At 43.8% G+C, this 17,944-nt stretch overlaps 1 protein-coding gene across 1 annotated transcript in view; it reads right to left on the bottom strand.

The window, feature by feature from the left end:
* TRPM7 (transient receptor potential cation channel, subfamily M, member 7) overlaps positions 1-17,944 on the bottom strand; it is a 70,347-nt gene that overhangs the window by 1,123 nt on the left and 51,280 nt on the right. Inside the window, exons 26-39 of the mRNA XM_015427919.1 lie at positions 14,319-15,418; positions 12,596-12,672; positions 11,506-11,568; positions 11,266-11,362; positions 9,582-9,652; positions 8,365-8,402; positions 8,131-8,156; positions 7,639-7,689; positions 6,900-6,965; positions 5,829-6,112; positions 3,977-4,059; positions 1,624-1,829; positions 866-917; positions 21-127 (exon numbers count right to left, since the gene is read on the bottom strand). Coding sequence (XP_015283405.1) covers positions 21-127; positions 866-917; positions 1,624-1,829; positions 3,977-4,059; positions 5,829-6,112; positions 6,900-6,965; positions 7,639-7,689; positions 8,131-8,156; positions 8,365-8,402; positions 9,582-9,652; positions 11,266-11,362; positions 11,506-11,568; positions 12,596-12,672; positions 14,319-15,418 — 2,321 coding nt within the window. The remainder of the gene's footprint in view (positions 1-20; positions 128-865; positions 918-1,623; positions 1,830-3,976; positions 4,060-5,828; positions 6,113-6,899; positions 6,966-7,638; positions 7,690-8,130; positions 8,157-8,364; positions 8,403-9,581; positions 9,653-11,265; positions 11,363-11,505; positions 11,569-12,595; positions 12,673-14,318; positions 15,419-17,944) is intronic.

Below are 17,944 nucleotides of genomic sequence, written 5' to 3'. Positions count from 1 at the left end.
TGGAGCCCTGTTGGAGTTACCTGGGAGCTTAAGCTTCCTGCAGCATGAATTGCAGTGGTGCTTCGCTCTAAAGTTCTTGATGGCATCTTCTCCTAGATTTGCAGGCCCAAATACCATATCACTTGACCTTTAAAAGAAAGCAGGCGTTTAAAAAGTCTACAGCCAGCCAGCTATGCAAAATGCCTTATGTGATCTTCTACATAACCAGGCCCGTAGCTAGGCAGGGGCGGGAGGGGCAACACCCCTCCCAAGCATAGTTCCCTCTAAGCTGAGTTGGTGTGAGCTAGCTCAAAGATTTTTAGCCTCCGGCTCACAGATTTTTGTTTTAGCTCAGGAAGGATGGCTCCAAAGCAAACTGATTTATGCAGCAGCCAAATCACTCGCTCACAACTTTAATGCCAGTAGCTCACAAGGTAGAATTTTTGCTCACAAGACTCCATAGCTTAGAGGGAACATTGCTCCCAAGTCTGCTACACCCACCCCCAACCTTCCCTGGAACGCAGGCGAAAGGCAGTGGTGTGAGTGGCGGTGGCTGGAGGGGAGGCCTGTACAGAACACAATATACAGCGGTACTTCTGCCGCTTTTCCTGTTACCGGTGAGAAGGAAATGAGGTTATAATCAAGGTAGCCCAGAGGAATGCAGTAGTGGCTGTTCCCAGTGTGAAGCATGACTGCCCTCACTCCATCAATGCAAACAGTAAGCTAAAATTACTGGCTTACTAAGCTTTACATCTCTGGGTCAAGATCTCATCACCCATCTGCCACCCAGTCACCTCTATTGAAGGGCGGGTGACCTTGAGGCACGTCACAGGGGCACGTGGCCTTACAACTTCTGCTGCTGTAGGAAAAAACTGGAACTGCTTACCTTTTTTCTCCAGCCTTTATCACAGAGGGGTCTGTCAAATTTTCACCGACACCTTCACAAGAAACAAAGGAAATTATAAACCTGCAAGTTAATGATCAGCAACAGATCTTAACGTTCATGAACAAATCTGCTATATAAAGGAAGGGCAGTTAACATTGTTTATGCATCATTTGAGTCTCCCCGAGGCATGTATTTTTTGTGCAGAGCCTTCTGAAGGGCATGGAGGGGAGAGGTTTTCAGTCCATTCCCTTTCTTCGCACTCTGATGGGATGTGCTTATTGCCCCAGCGTGATCACATTTCTGGGCAGTTCAACAGCTTACGGCAGTTCACTCAAACAGTTTGTTCGTAACTCCTATTATGAAGGAGTTATGACTCCTTACACTGCTTTATACCCAGTTAGACCACTTGTCTCCATCTGCCTCACTATTGCCAACTCTGACTGGCAGCAGCTCTCTGGGGGCAGCGTAGAGAAAGGTCTTTTCCAGTACCTGGGGACACTTCACCTGGAGACGCCAGTGACTGAACCGGGGACCTTCAGCATGCAAAGCAGGTGCTCTGTTCACAAGCCAAAGCTTTACAGCTCTTGCCTTGCTCTGGAGAACTTGTTTATCACGACCACCATTTCAGGATTATTATTTTTTTTTGCTATGAAAAATAGGCAGGGTGCCTTATACCATGATTCCCAGTAGTGTCTCCTCGAGAGTCTACTGCAGCTCACAAAAAAGATTGGGCCGCATCCCTCACAGCCTCCTTTTACCTTGAAGATCCAGGACCAGCAACTCCCCCCGAGTATATTCGTAGGTCCAGTGGCTGAAGGCCAGCATCATCTCTTCCAGCGTGTTGGTTGGGATGATCTCGTCCCCGTTGTTGTTGTTGTACTTCCGGAATTCCCCCGTCATGCACTCCTCCACTGCAAACCACTGCCCCGCCGAATGGCAGTATAAGAGGAACACTTCCAGGAATCTGACGAGAGAACACATCACACACAACAAGGTAATGTGTGAGCAACTGACTGAGGAAAGCCTTGTTAAACTCCATCTCTAAGTAGGTGCAAACTTTCCTTTGTTTCAAAACCCCCCCCCCCCAACACACACATTTAGCCAAAGAGGCATAGACTAGTTCACCATATCTCAATCCATGCAAACGTTCAGCAATATTTCCTTACTGAGTTTTTCATTCCGGACCTTCCCCTCCTCCCAGCTGCTCTAGGACGGCACATACAGCCCCCTTCCCCTCCATTTCATCCACATAAAAGTCCTTGGTGAGGTTGCTTGGGGACAGCAGCTGGCCCCAAATAAAAACATTAACAAAAATGTACTCCCATGTGAGTCACACCTCTCTTCGTAAGAACCACGACTGCATCAGACCGGTCCACAGTTGCAGAGAGAACTTCATAACTGAACAAACTTGAACTCAGTCAACTGAGCAGCATCTAGAAACTCCCATTTCTGAAGGGCTTTTGGTTGCTCAGTAGTAGTTAAAAGGGTCAGACTAGTATCTGGGAGTCCCAGGTTCGAATCTCCACTCTTCCATGGAAATTTGCTGGGTGCCCCTGGGCCAGCCATAGTCTCGCAGCCTAACCTACGTCACAGGGTTGTTGTGAGGATAAAATGGAGGGGAAGAGAACCACATGAGCCACTTTTAGTCCCCACTGGGGTACAAATGTATAAAATAAATAAATAAAATTCCTGCAAGGCACACCACGAGCTCCACACATGTCCCAGGCCCTGTCCTGGTCAATGGCTTCTCCATGCCCACTTCCCCCAGCCATGTGGATCGAAAGAACATTTCACCAGCTAAGCTGTGCTGTGTTTTGCATCAACAACAATTTAAGGACCATCCAGTATCTTGATGATGATAATTTGAGAACACAAAGCAAAATCCTGCTAAAGTAGTCCTCTGCAAAAAAGTCCAGCAATTTTAATAGTTTGCCATATCATTAAAAAATACGTATTTTCCCAATGTCTGCTATATCACAGCTTTTTTCTCCTTGCCAAACAAGCCAGCTAGAAAAGGGCAGAAACATCATTTCACTTGATTTTTGCAAGTCTCAGCAAATCTATTAATGATGACCAAGGCTTTACTCAGATCTATTAATGATGACCAAGTTTTGCATCAGGTTAATCCAAATACCGTCCAAAGAAAAGCTCAGTTCTGTAAGATGTATGAATTGTGTAAATTAAACATGACTGCACATTTTCTCTTACTGTGCATAGCTTCTTCTGTCATTTTATTATCTTACACAATTTGTTCTGGCCCGGGGAAGAGCAAAGACACGATACTGGCTTCTGAGACTTTTCACCAGGTGCCACCAATGGAAGAGATTCTCAAGAACCCAAATTCTGTGCCTAGGTTTTCTGTTGTTATACAAAATTTCAGCACACATGAGGTCCTATACACCTAATGTTTTAAAAATTAGCCAGATTCACAGGCAAGCAGAACACTAATTGCTTTGGTAATTCTAAAGCATCATTTGCTGGAGACTGGTATCTATCGATGCTGAACTCTGGTTCTTCATACAAACAATGAGTCTCATGACAGCCAATTCTCTGATTTTACATTTGCTAGACTTGCAACAGCAATCGTTTCAGCCCTGGACAATTCTTGGGTTGAAATTTGGAGTCATTCTCTGGTTTTACATTTTTTCCATATAGGAATCAATGGAAGACGGCTGGGGGCACTTCGTTCAGGGGCCCACAGAACTTAGACCCTCTTAGTCCAATTCAGGCACCAGCAGGCACCAGCAGCTCTGCTGCAATTCTGATGCCAGTAGCTTTAAAAACAGCCCCTCCAGCCTCCCAGAAAGATTCCCCATAGGGAAAAATGAAGCTGAAAAATACTGGACCCCCACCACCACCACCGAATCCTAATACCAAACTGGTATTTGTAACCTGGGAAACCAGGAATACTGATATTTTTCAGCTCCCTGATACCTGAATCCAACAAATGAGAATTTTTTTGAGCTTCATATCCCTACTGATCCACGCAGCGAAGAGTGGGAGCAGGAGCAGGAGAATGCCACCCCTGAAACAGGGCTGTCTGGATATTTACAATACTAGGCTTGAGCAATCATTGTTCTGGTCCACTGCCAAATATTTTCTAGTACTTACCTTGGAGAATATGGAATTGACTTGGGTTTCATCTGATTGAATGCAAATGTGAGTTTCTGTGCAGCCCTCTGTTGCTGAATTTCCTGGGGATACAGAAAACACCCCCCCCACACACACACAGGCCTTCATATTAAAGAAAAACATCCAAATGAGGAGAACTGAGCTGTGTTAACTTCTCCTACAGCAGCAGTCCCCAACCTTTTCAGTACAGTGAACCACAAGTCCAGGTTTGCTTGGTCTGATGACTCAAACAAGGCTGGCTCAAGGTCTCTTGGCACCCACCTAGTTCAGCTTTCCTTTTTCTACAGTAGCTAACCAGATGTTTCTGAGAAACCAGCAAACATTGCACAAAGGGCACAGCTGCCCCCACAAACCCCAAGCAACTGGCACTCTAACATACAGGGCCTCTGCATGTGGCGACTACAGTCCAGACCCTCTGCTTCTCCTAAGAAGCCCACAATATAACCATCAGGACACATTTTACTTGAGCGACACGCACAGGCAGTGAACGTCAAGTAATATTAAGACATGGAAGATACTGCTTTCAGGGTCACACATCTTGGTCTCTTAAGATACAGAAGTGAGCAACAGAAAGGACAAGGGAGGGCTGGTCTGCGACCCACTTCTGGGTGGCAACCCACAGGTTGGGAAACGCTGTTCTGTAGGATCACAATGTTTGTGTTTCCATCTTCATGCTGACAAAAAGTTGAGGCTATGAGATGTGGGTGGCCAAAGTGAAACCTCATGGACCAGACACATCTCCTATTTAAATTATTTCAATCAGCCTCGGACATCCCCGCCAAATTTTAATCCATGCTTGGCAAAAAAAGAAAGGGGGGTTTACTTATTTTCCCCCCCAACTTACAACCCCCCCCCCACATATCCTCAGAGCACTGAGAGTAGAGCTGCTGAAGAAGACCCAATAGGCATGTTCTCCCACCGTAGAGAACGGCTGGAATTGGGGAGGGGGACTGTCCTACCCCTTTTTGGTTACCCTCAAGACTCTGACAGAATGTCAGTTGGGACAGTCCAAGCTGGTGAGTTTTCACAGTCATAAGAATGGCTTGAAAGGGGAGACTGATTTACTCCTTGCCAGTCATTCTTGGTTCCCTGAGATCAACCCTGCTGGGATTACCTTCCCTGAGACCACCCTTCCTTTAGGTTTTTGTGTAGAGATTTCTGCGGCCATGCAGACACTGCTTCTCAAGTAGCAACTGAGAGGAGGTTTTTTGTTTCTTACTGAAAACCTGAGGGGGTTCCTCCAGTTTTGTAAGGGACCCCCCCCCCATCTGTACATGGCACTGTTGTGGAGATTGTTTGATCCACACTCTGGTGCTGTGTTCCAAATTTAGATACATAGGTAAGACATAAGGTGCTCTCACACATGCTGAATAATGCACATTCAAACCACTTCCCATCCACTTTGCAACCAGATTTTACTGCATAAAATGGCAAAAGTGCATTATTCGGTGTGTCTGAAAGCGCTTGTACTGTTCAATGTGATGTGCACACATATGCACATGATGCTACAGCTGAGTGTGTCTGCTTCAAAACTGGGAAGCAATTAATACTGGATGGGACCAACGTTATCATGGAGCCCTGGCACGTCAGTTTGCATGGCAAGATTTGCTTTTGGCCCTGAAGGAAAGATTAACCATCGAAGACATAGGAAGTGGCCTCATTCTGCTATAGAGAGTATGAGATGTACACACACAAACACACACTCAAGAAAAGAAACAGACACAAAAACGTCTAGTAGATAAATTGTTAGATTTGAGTACAGCCGCATCTTAAGAGACCAACCAGCGGATAATTTGTGCCTGATCCCTCTGAGAGCAAGAAAACAACTTACTCTTAAGCAGAGATGTAACACTGTCTCTTCTTTGTAAATGCTTGACCAAGTATTGATAACTTCAGGTAGAAAAGACTTGATGATATAAAGATGGCCCGACTTCAAAATGTCATACTCTGACCAGGTGCAGACCACTTTGAGGGCTCGTCGCAAACCTCCTCCCATCTCCTCCTTGCTTAGGAATTCAATCTTGGCACAAAGACCCAGTTGAGACCAGGAAGACATGCTATTGTTCAAGATGTTGGGAGAACTTTCTTCAAGGCGATACACAGTGACTGGTTCTCCTGTAATGGCAGAGGACGTAAATGTTAGATGCAGTTACCTGAAGGTGGGAAGGGCGTGTAGTACATGATTCAATAATTAGTAAAGGTAAAGGTAAAGGTTCCCTTGCTCGAAAGCCAGTCAAATCCGACTCTAGGGTTGCGGTGCTCATCTCCGTTTCCAAGCCGAAGAGCCAGCGCTGTCCGAAGACGTTTCCGTGGTCATGTGGCTGGCATGACTAAACACCAAGGTGCACGGAACGCTGTTACCTTCCCATCGGAGTGGTACCTATTTATCTACTTGCAATTTCTTGCTTTCGAACTGCTGGGTTGGCAGGAGCTGGAACTAGAGACGGGAGCTCACTCCGTCATGCGGCACCCGGGTCTCGAACTGCTGAACTACTGACCTTCCACAGCCTGTAGTTCAGCGTCTTAACCACTTGAGTCACCGCAGCTCCTGATTCAATAATTAGAGCTGTCAAAATGTAGTTCTCTACCCTAGACATCATACCAGAGACCATTTTGTTAATGGACACTTTCTTTGCAACTGATATAAAATACTTTCAGAGTACATTGTCATCAGGGTGTTTCAGGGCAGTTATGCTCGAGCATGTGAGACTCTCGAAGAAGACATGAGGTGAAAGAAACCATTTCCAGTGGATCTTTTCACAATATATTCCTGGTATTCTCTGGCAACCCACAGACTATTTTTAGAAGCTGTGAAGAACAAGTCTTTCATGTTTGGCTTCCACAGTCAAGGAAATAATCTTCCCGGCCTTTGAAAGCCAGTGCTTACATTTGGCCTTCTTACCTCTTGGAGGCACAGGGGTAAATGGTATGCTCTGTGACAACCTCATCAGATTATTTCTTTCAACAGCTGTAGAGAGGAGAAAAAATGTTACAGAGCCCTGGGTTAGTAAAGTGGCTACCATAACAAGGTGGATCTGGCAGGATCCCTGGTTCAAATCTAGTTTCTGTAATAAACCTATTATGTGGCCCTAGGCGAGCTGCTCTCCTTGTTGCTCATAATAATACTGGCCTATATTTCAAGGCTGTTGTCAAAGTTGCAACAAGACAATGTATGTGAAACACTTAAAAGTGCTATGTTATTGCAGTCATTATTCTTGCTTTGTTGTTGTTGTTCAGTCGCACAGTTGAGTCCAACTCTTCGCGACCCCATGGACCAGATCACGCCAGGCCTTCCTGTCTTCTGCCGTCCTCTGAAGTTTGCTTGATTTCATGTTTGTTGCATCTATGACACTGTCTAACCATCTCATCCTTTGCCGTCCCCGTCTTCTTTGACCTTCAATCTTTCCCAGCATCAGGGTCTTCTCCAGTGAGTGCTCCCTTCTCATTTGGTGGCCAAAGTATTTGAGCTTCAGTTTCATTATCTGGCCTTCCAGGGAACAGTCAGGGTTGATTTCTTTTAGGATTGACTGATTTGATCTTCTTGCAGTCCAAGGGACTCTCAAGAGTCTTCTCCAGCTACTTTACAGAAATGTGCTACTTCCACTTATTATCATGACTTGTAGCTTCTTAAGGATACTGACCTGAGTAGTAGTAGGTGGTATCCATGATGGGCTTGAAAGGGGAAGCAATACCTAAAAGAAGATCAAGGTGCTATGATATATTTACATACACTTTATGATTACATTCATAAGATGTATTCCTTTTTAGAAAAATGATATAGTATGTCTGAAAAAACAGCATTCTGTGTTTACCATAACAAATACATCCTGGGATTACATACATCAATGGCTGGTTCCCCTCTTCCCCAAGTAGTTTATGAGAAAATAGTCCCCCTAACTAGTGGATGAGAAAATAGTTGTCTAGTGAAATTTTCAAAGCACAGGAAGGGAGCACAAGTACTGATGAAATCAATTGGATGAATGCTTTAATGATTACAAGTTTAACAATGAACTACCCTATCAAAATACATAGCAAAAAACCTCCAAGAACCACCAAGCACTGAATGACTTCACAGAAATGTAACAAGTGTAGAGTAATATTAACCACTGTCACCTTAATACGAAACTGCTTACCATTCAGTGCATCTTCTTCAGAAGACCTGCCAGTGACAGAAATTTCAAATATTATTTGTAATCAAAAACTAGCAGACTCTAATTTTTAAGATCTATTTTTGTGCTCTCTCACAATTTGTGTGTGTTAACAAAAGAATTCTAGAGTTACCAATGTGGTAATCTTAAACACAGTAAAAAGTGGCAGAATGGTCTGAACAAGCACGGCCAGTTGCAGTATCAAGGAGTCTTACTTACATCTGATTGCTGTATGAAGGTCGGCCTTGTACCCAGTCCTGTAAGAGAAAAAACCCTGAAGCTTTACATCTCTGTAGCCCACTGCCTAATTGCTGGGTTTAGAACTACAGTGCCACCACTTCGCAGAAGCTTCGTAGGACTGTGTTAAGGATTCAAGTATTTACCCTCAAGTTGTTTTCAACATTACTCTGCTAATCAAAAGAAATCATTTGTGTTGCTCACCCAAAGTGACTGTAGAGACCAAGAAGTATCTCAACATAACCATTTCCCCAATCCTAAGCAAGGGTGTGAGTTAACAGTCCTTAAAACTACAAGCATCATATAGTCTGTTAAGATTCCAGGTCCTAATCCTAAACTACTGCAAGTCATGGGAACTGCCCACCTGAACGGTTTCCTGAATGAAATGCAGAGAGGGAAGTAGGCAATCACAGGCTCAACACAGACTGCCTGTGGGGTAACCCCCCAACATCATTCCATTAGCATGCAAAACCATAAAGAGGAGGTGCAAACTGCTGCCGTGCAAAATCTCTCCATAACTACACAATGCAATTTGCTTAGAACCACACTGGACATCAATTAGGCAATAAGAAATAGAGAGACAAGATGTAGTCAACAAATGCTTCAGAGCAGGGCTATTTTTGGGCAGGAACGCACAGGAACGGAGTTCCGGCTGGCTTCCGAGTTGGCCACGCCCACTACAACCAAAACCTCTGTGTGCGCGGCTACAAAGGGAAGGCCTGGAGAGCAGACCCCCCCCAGCGATTCTGGCAGGCGGGCCAAGGGGGCCCAGGAAGGATCGGGGAGGCATTTAAATGACTCCCCGTGTCTTCCCTGGCCTGTCCAAAGGCCAGCTTGCCTGGGCTCCCCTGGGGTGGGGTGCCCTGGCAAGCCAAGGGAAGGCATGGGGTGTGGCCTAATATGCTAATGAGTTTCTGCTGTTGGGTGTGGCCTATTATGCTAATGAGTTCCTGCTGGGCTTTTTCTACAAAAAAAGCCCTGCTTCAGAGGAATTTCAAGATTAACAAGAGAGACGTGCCACTTAGAAGATGGCCCTCGCTGCAGGGCAACTTATTTATACACAGGTACAGCACACAAAACAATGTGCCTCCATCTACTGCTTTCTTCCCAATACCACTGCAATTCAACTTTGCAGGTACTGGATTCCACCCTGAACACGCAAGAGAAGCACCGCAGAAGTATTATTACACGTTCCTCACCGTGAGTAAGGCTGCCTTAGAATCTGCCTGAGGAGACTCTTCAACGGATGTCCTTCTGCTCTTACTGTGCACTGGGAAATCGAATTCAGAATTAGGGTTGCTATGCAATTAAAGATTTTTTAAAAACTGATGAATCTGCTTTTCAGTAGATCAATTTCATTTGAATAAATCTGCATGTTACCAGTGCTCCAGTATATACTGAAGAAAGTGTCAGACAACTTAACAGTTTAATTTAAAAATAAAGCTGAGATCCAAAGAACTGTGGACATTTTCACTTGAGACATCTCTCCCCATGCCTCCTGGCAAACCTGTTCTCAAACTGATGGGAGCTTCAGGAAGAGAGAAACAATGGCTCAGATAAGCATGGCTGGCTAATGTTGGAAAGAGAATGCAGCCTCTTTAGTTAAAGCATTAATGAAAGCCACCCACCAACCTATTAGCTATACATAAATGACATAGTCCCCAGGCTAAATGGCCCCAATTTGTTTCACCTACAATAGGTCAGCAGAAAACATAATACTGTTTTACGCAGACGATACGGTTTTATTTTCCCTAACTAGGAATGGTTTAAAGAGACTTCTGGACAAACATATTAGTCAACCCCCCCCCTTTAAACACACACACACAGGGACTTTGCTTAGAGTTTAAAAAAAACTATTATTGCCGGCTATTTTAAAGGTTTTTTAAAATATTTCAAATTATATTGGTTTTATTGTTATCTGTCAGGTATAATATTCTGGGAGAAAGGTGTGTGTCAATGTTCCCTCTAAGCTGTGGAGTCTTGTGAGCAAAAATTCTACTTTGTGAGCTACCGGCATTAAAGTTGTGAGCGATTTGGCTACTGCATACATTAGTCTGCTCTGGAGCCATCCTTCTTCCTGAGCTGAGACAAAAATGTGTGAGCTGGAGGCTAAGAAACTGTGAGCTAGCTCACACTAACTCAGCTTAGAGGGAACACTGGTGTGTGTGCACATATATACGTGTGTGTGTGTGTGATATATATATCTTAATTTAAAAATCAATAGATCTTAGTTGCTAAGTCTTGAGTAAACCTCCCAGCACTATACATAATTCAATGTGCATTCCAGATAAAGCATGTTGGTTAAGACGCTGAACTACAGACCGAAAGGTCGGTAGTTCAGTTGTTCAAGACCCGAGTGTTGCAAGACGGAGTGAGCTCCTGTCTCTGGTCCCAGCTCCTGCCAACCTAGCAGTTCGAAAGCAAGAAATTGCAAGTAGATAAATAGGTACCACTTAAGTGGGAAGGTAACAGCATTCTGTGAGCCTTGGTGTTTAGTCATGCCAGCCACATGACCACAGAAACGACTTCGGCTTGGAAACGGAGATGAGCATCGCATCCCTAGAGTCGACTGGCTTTTGAGCAAGGGAAACCTTTACCTTTACCTTACAGTTTTATTATAGTGACCTAGAGCTCAAAGATTCCTGCAGAGCAAGGTATCATTCTAAGGAATGAAGAGGACAGGATGCAGGATAAACATAGCACTGTACTGAGGAGGAAAAATATTTCAAGAAAAAAAGATGGCTTTACCCCTACTTTAAAATTTTTTAAAAACACAATATTCATAAGTACACGTGACACAGAAAGAGACGGCATTTCTGCCCAAGAATTACTGTTAATAAAATCCAGAGATTAAAAACTAAAAGAGCTCTTGCAAATACTCACGTTGCTCTGAACGGCCGGTTATCAAGCTTCGATGGTATTCGGTGAAGCCACCACATGAACTAACCTGTCTCAGACTGCCTTCGGTGCCGCTGCTGCCCTGCATGTCAAACAGACAAAAACATTGTCAGCAATCATTCTATTTAAGTATTCAAGAGAGATTCTTTTCAGAAGCGGCATGTGAACCCTGCCACCGCTGCTCAAGGAAACGGTGCAGGAGAATCCCAAATGTCATGGCTCTACCTGGTGCCTTGTTGTTGTCCCCATGCCTTCCAAAATCGCTTTTCTGAAATCCTCCTGTTGCTCCTATAAAAAAGTGCAGTTAAGGGCTTCTCACATTTTATTTTTTAATTGAAATGAAGTTAAAAATTTGTGCCATTTGTGACTGACAAATTTTAAAAATGCAAAATGACTTTTCCCACAAGCGAGAGGCACGGGATTAGGGGTCCCACCGCCTGGCACCTGTGGGGAGTGGGTGGGGCCAGATGGGGTTTTTGGTATAAATCTCTCTCTGCCAGGGGGAGGGACCTCTTCAAGCACTTCATGCAATCAAGCCCTGATTGACAAAAAGCTTATGCCACAATAAATCTGTTAGTCTTTATAGGTGCCATAAAAATTATTTGTTATTTTGGCTACTATAGATTATCACAACTATCTTGCTGGAATATGCCATTAATTATGCTGCAAGTCAGCTTGAAAGCGATGGCTGAAAGGCCTGACGTTGCACAGCTGTATATATTATAACTATGCATGAAGCCCACTGAATAAGTCTCCGAACTTACTGAACTCGCAGCTCACGCCCTTTGCCACCATGCTAATTCAACTCCAGCTCATACTGCTTAGTGAAGACTACTGGAACACTGCCACAACACAGTAATTAACCTGCACAAGATGTTGGCTGGTGGAGTGTTGTCTGATCCTTAGCAGTGCAAGAAGGAGTCCACAAAGAGCTTCAGGCCTGGTCTCACAACCTGCTCTGCCCCATCCCAGCTGCTTTGCCTGCCATTAGCTAACTAAAGACTTTCTAATTATTGGCAAAGCAGAACTGGCTTAATATGTTTTTTTTAAGTTTTTTATTTTTCATAACACACAAACAAACATACATACAAACACAAACGGGGGCATTTCATTCAATGCACAAATTACATCTGTTACAAATTCACCTGCCTATTTGTTATAGCTTATATATTTCACCTTAGATTATTAAAATATTAGTTAGAATTCTGAATATTTTAGCAGATTAATACTATATATGTCCTCAGCAAGTTTTAATACGTCATAATTTCATAATATGTTGTCAAAGGCTTACCTTACAACCAAAGAACTGGCTTACCTCAATTGTATCATTTTTTTCTTTGTTCTTAAACTCGGTGTCTTTAAATCTCTGTAATTCCATGCTGTCTCTGTGACCTTTGGTATGTTGCCATGTTAAAAAAAATACAGATTTTAGAGAGAAACACCTAAATATTTAATTCCCAATGAATGCTGTTGGGACTTGAAAACACAGAGAAAACGACTACAAAAGAAATATATTTAGAGTCAGTTATGGTAGATTAGATTTAAGAACTATTGCTTTTCCCACATAAACATGTGCAGTGTCCTGAAGCCAAACCACCCACTGAGTAAAACTGGATGGGTGAAAAAACGCAAACTTCACAGCACCAAATATGTATATTTAACTTGCGGCATGGATACTATAATTTTAACTAGCTAGTAGAAAAAGCACAGTTCGATATGACAGCATTTTAAAATATAATCTTCACCCCTGTATACGTGTAAAACAAATTTCTGAGTTACATGGCATACAGGATCTGCACCAAGGTTCCCTCTAAGCTGCGGAGTCCTGTGAGCAGAAACCCTACTTTGTGAGCAACCGGCATTAAAGTGGTGAGCCGGCGATTTGGCTGCTGCAGAAATTAGTTTGCTCTGGAGCCATCCTTCCTGAGCTAAGGTAAAAAGCTGTGAGCCAGCTCACCCTAACTCAGCTTAGAGGGAACACTGATCTGCACACTCTCTCTCTCTCTCTCTCTCTGCCACAACAATCCACCACAAAATACATAAGCCTCAGATTTATAGAGATATATGCTGTGGGAATTGGGATTCTGCTGGTCTGCCATGCTAAAACTCCCCACCACCACCTGTCCCTATTTTTTATTTGCACGCTGGATGTCCTATTTGTATCAGAGCACAGAGCCCAAAGATAGTCTCTGCCCAGAGTGAAGAACCTATACACCATGTGACCGTGCAGTTGTGCCGGGCCCTACACAAGCATTAAATCCAACATGCAAATGGTGAGTGGGGCGAAGACACCAAGGCAATTCGCTAAGCCAGCATGATCCTCTGCTGTGTGTACATCTCAAACTTCAAAACATGCTGCTTTTGCTTCCCTAAACCCAACATTCCAATTAGGCCAAAGGATGAAGATTATATTATAAAACAAGAGATTGTATCCCGACACCAAATCACTTCTTCCATGAGAAGGTAGTTTATTCATCTCTGGTTAGTGACCCTGAATTCTTTGCTTTGAAAGATTAAAAGCAGATTTACAATAGATTACTATTATCACTGTTATCACAGTTAAAACTGACAAATACTGGAGGGGGGAAATACTAGTTGTAACCACAATGCAAATATATGTGCATTTGTTTATGGAGGACCATTTAACAAGCAGCTAAAAGCCTGGTAAAGGCCCGTGCACAGTGGGGGAGACGGGGACTGTCCTCATGAGGTACCCCACATGCTAAATATTACACCCAAATGTTACAGACAGTAGAGGGGATGTGTTTCCAAAGTCAGCTGCTAGAGTAGGATTCCTCTGAATTACAAACACTGACCTGCAGATTTTATGATTAAGATCTCTTTGTTCTTCAATAACCAAGCCCGAAAAAAAAAATCATCCATTGAGACAGATTGATAAAAGAAATTACACTTTAAATAAAGAAGAAACCATTCATATAGTTTGAAGGAACTGAAGGGTTAAAAAGCACCACAGTACCACAAGGCCACCTGCAGCCAGAATCCACCCAAGGTACCACACAACTCTTGATAAATCAAACCTTGCAATTTAGATTTGATCCACAGTTTCTGGACTCGTGTAAAGGTACTGGAACATAAAGCTTGGCTCTTTCGTGCGGTTTCTTGAGTGCTGCAAAGGAGTCCTTCAACACTCAATGTCCCTTTCAGATGTTTACTTGTCCCACTCCAGTCCTCATTAGTGGAAGACCACTGTAACTTATTTTTGGCATTATTCTTCATTGTGTCGGAAGAGAGCTGGGGATTCCATTGGTCTGTGCAGCCATCCGCAACACCATCACTTTCATTATCAACAAAAGCATGGTTAATGTATCCCTCTACTCCAACGCAAGCTTGGGAGGTGGCAGCAAGACATAGAGAGGGCGAAGCAGGACAACTAGAGCAACCGACGGCAACTTTAGGAAGTTCATGCTTGAGTCGGCTATACTTACCAACAAATGCACCAAATTCAACAGTGTTATCTGTGTCGGCGGCCTTCTCCTCATCCTTTGCTGCAGTTTCTAACTGGGCTTTGCAACTGGGTCGAGAAGGAGCACTAACAAAAAATTTAGCTGTTGGGGACGTTAGATGTGGCATGCTTTTTGAGGAACTGCCTGCCTTTTTGTTTTTATTACTGCTCTTCGTTAAGTCTGTACCCTGTATTCTTTGACGAAGTTCTGGAGGAGAAAGAGCTCTTGGGATTAAGGCACTGCCAGAGGAACCCGCCTCTGGAAAGTTGAGTTCATTCCTGTTGGGGAAATCAGTCATCTTATGTCCAGAATCTTTTTCATCTTGCATAGAAATGTTGCACAGCACAGCATTATTACTTTCAAGGACTCCTTGGGGGGAAGAGGAACCAAACACATTGCCAATACTGTGCTTTCTCCACATGGAAGATCTTAGGGGACCATCCTCAATGAGGTTCTGTGCCAAATGTTTAGAAATACTCAATTCACGTGTAATTTCATTATGGACCTTGCTAGCTTCTGATGCCTTCTGTGCTGTCAGTGTTTTCAAAGTGTCCACTGTAAGTGCCGAAAGGTCTTGTAAGTGGCCGATCTGAGTATCTAGGGAGTGCAATGAACGTTTGATATAGTTGACTCGGTCACCAACTTCCTTGATCTGAATGCACATGTGCTCAACCCTGGAAGGGGGGGGGAAGAAAGATGCACCATTTAAAAAAGAAAAGGTAGAGAAAGTTAGGCTTGCTTTGACTGTGTGCTGGTAATGCAACCACGGCATGCCACAGGCAGACTGCAAGCCACAAGAAATAATTAAATGGTCCTGTGATCTTAAAAGCATCCAGTAATGGAGAGGAGTGCCTGCCATGGCATTTCTTCCCTTTGCTGTTGCCTTCTTCCAATCAGACTTTGATCTGGATAGGAATAAATCACCGATTCACTCTTAGCGCAGGACCCGGGAGAATTACTTGTCCTGGGAGACAATTCGCTGCATGAATAACTACTTTGGAGTGCCTTCCTCCTAACCTTGAGGCATTCTCAGAATGGAGATCCAGGCAGAGACACAAGGAGGCACTCTTCTAAGGCTAGGTGATGCCGCTCTCCATAAGCATCCCTCCAGTTATGTCTCCGGTGTCAGAAGTTTGGAAAACATGGGTGTACATTTTTCTCCAAACATCCTAGCTCCTCTTTTCAACAGCAGGACCCAAAATGACTTACAATGGTAAGTCACACTAAAACCAGAGGGAACACACACTTTATTTCCCCAGGACATCTCAACATGTCCTGATTCAGATTCCCTGGGATATATCAACATGCCCCAATTCCATGCAGATGCAAGGGCTGTGATGCACATACAGAGCTTCCCTGCCCAGATAAGTGCTTATCTAACTCTACAGAGTTTTGAATATGTGGGGCTGTACATACACTAATCTAGATGAGGAAATCTGGCTAATGCAAATTTAAAAGAAACCTTGTGACTGCCAAGATAAATGCAATCCTTCCACCACAGACCGGTGGCCTGGCTTTTGGAAGCTGGGGCAGGGACACAGGCCTACACAACTTGGGAATGCTGCCCATCAGAAGTTTAGCAGTTTTGCCGGCTGCTTTAGCTCCTGAACCGGTAATGATTTTCAAGTGCCTGGCAGGCTGTTATACAGTGCTTTGGTTTGACAGCCTGCACGGTTATGAGGCCAGTTTGTTGCAGCTGTCAAAGGGAATTTTGTGACACCTTAAAGGGTAACAGATTTAGAAGACCTAAGATTCTGTAGGCCAGATCTCACTTTGCCAGCTGAGGATAACATGCCAAACTCACTCACACACAAAAACAAAGGAAACAGTGAGGCCAAAAGGCCACGAAATGCAGGAGATCTGTCTCTCACATTTCTTCGCAAAGCATATAATGCATTACAAAGTAAAAACAGAATGACAATATAACTCTTAAATAGGAGGGCAGCATGCATTTCTCTCTCAATACAGGGGTCCAATTACTGAATATTAATAAAAAAAAGGATGACCAGGGGTTTTTTGTGGGTGTATCATCAAGAAACAGAGGGGGTTGTCTTACATTGGCATATAAGTTACAAGTATATAAAGTAATAAAAACTTTTTTTGTATGCCAAGTTGGCAGAAAGGACCGTCAAGTTGTCGCCAACTTAAGGAGACCCTGTAGGGCTTTTAAGGCAAGAGACAAACAGAGGTGGCTTGCCATGGCCTGCCTCTGTGCAGCGACTCTGGACTTCCTTGGAGGTCTTCCATCCACGTACTAACGAGGGTCGATGCTGCTTAGCTCCCAAGACCTGACGGGGCCATCCAGGACAGGACCAAATCACTCCTCTAGAAGTAGGAAATTTTAGCAGACGAGGACACTCAAAAATCTGACCTCCAAACAGGATACAGACCTACCGTGTTTCCCCGAAAATAAGACAGTGTCTTATATTAATTTTTGCTCCCAAAGATGCACTAGGTCTTATTTTCAGGGGATGTCTTATTAAGAAGAATACGGTACACTCCGTCAGGGCAGAGCGAGCAGCAGGCGGCAGCTTGTCCTGGCGGCGGCACGGGCTCTCTGATTAAAAGAGACCTCGCACTTCCTGTCTGCTCCGGGGGGCCTTATTATCGGGGAGGTCTTATTTTGGAGGGATGCCTTATATTTCAGCGAGAGGCAAAACTGTAAGTAGGTCTTATTTTCGGGGGATGTCTTACTTTTGGGGAAACATGATACTATTACTCTACCAGAACAGTCCTATGCAGAGTTACTTCAAGCTAAGCCCGATGATAACTGACCATACATATTTACATCTGTCTGAGAAGTGCAAGAGTTATTCAGTTAAAAGCTTCAATCACTCCTGAATACCTGAAAAGGAATTGGTGCACTTCTTAAAAGGTGGCTACGGCTTTCATACCAAACAAGGTACAATATTTTAAAATTGAGAAGAGCAGCAAACACACCAGAAGATCACACCAGAAGATAGCGATAGAAAAGTGGGTGGATGTGAACAAGATGCAATTTAACAAAGATAAGTGCTGAGTTCTACATCTGGGTAACAAAAATGAGGAACACACATAATGGATGGGGGATACACTTCTGGGCAACAGTGTGTGTGAACAAAATCTTGGGGTACAGGTGGACCATAAGTAAACTATGAGTAGCCAGTGTAATGCAGTGACAAAAAAGGCTAATGCGATCTTGGGGTGCATCAGCAGAGACA

The sequence above is a fragment of the Gekko japonicus genome, unplaced genomic scaffold, assembly GCF_001447785.1.
Source record: "Gekko japonicus isolate JY-2015 unplaced genomic scaffold, Gekko_japonicus_V1.1 scaffold772, whole genome shotgun sequence".
In the NCBI taxonomy this organism is placed as follows: domain Eukaryota; kingdom Metazoa; phylum Chordata; class Lepidosauria; order Squamata; family Gekkonidae; genus Gekko; species Gekko japonicus.
This window is presented reverse-complemented; position numbering and strand designations above follow the sequence as displayed.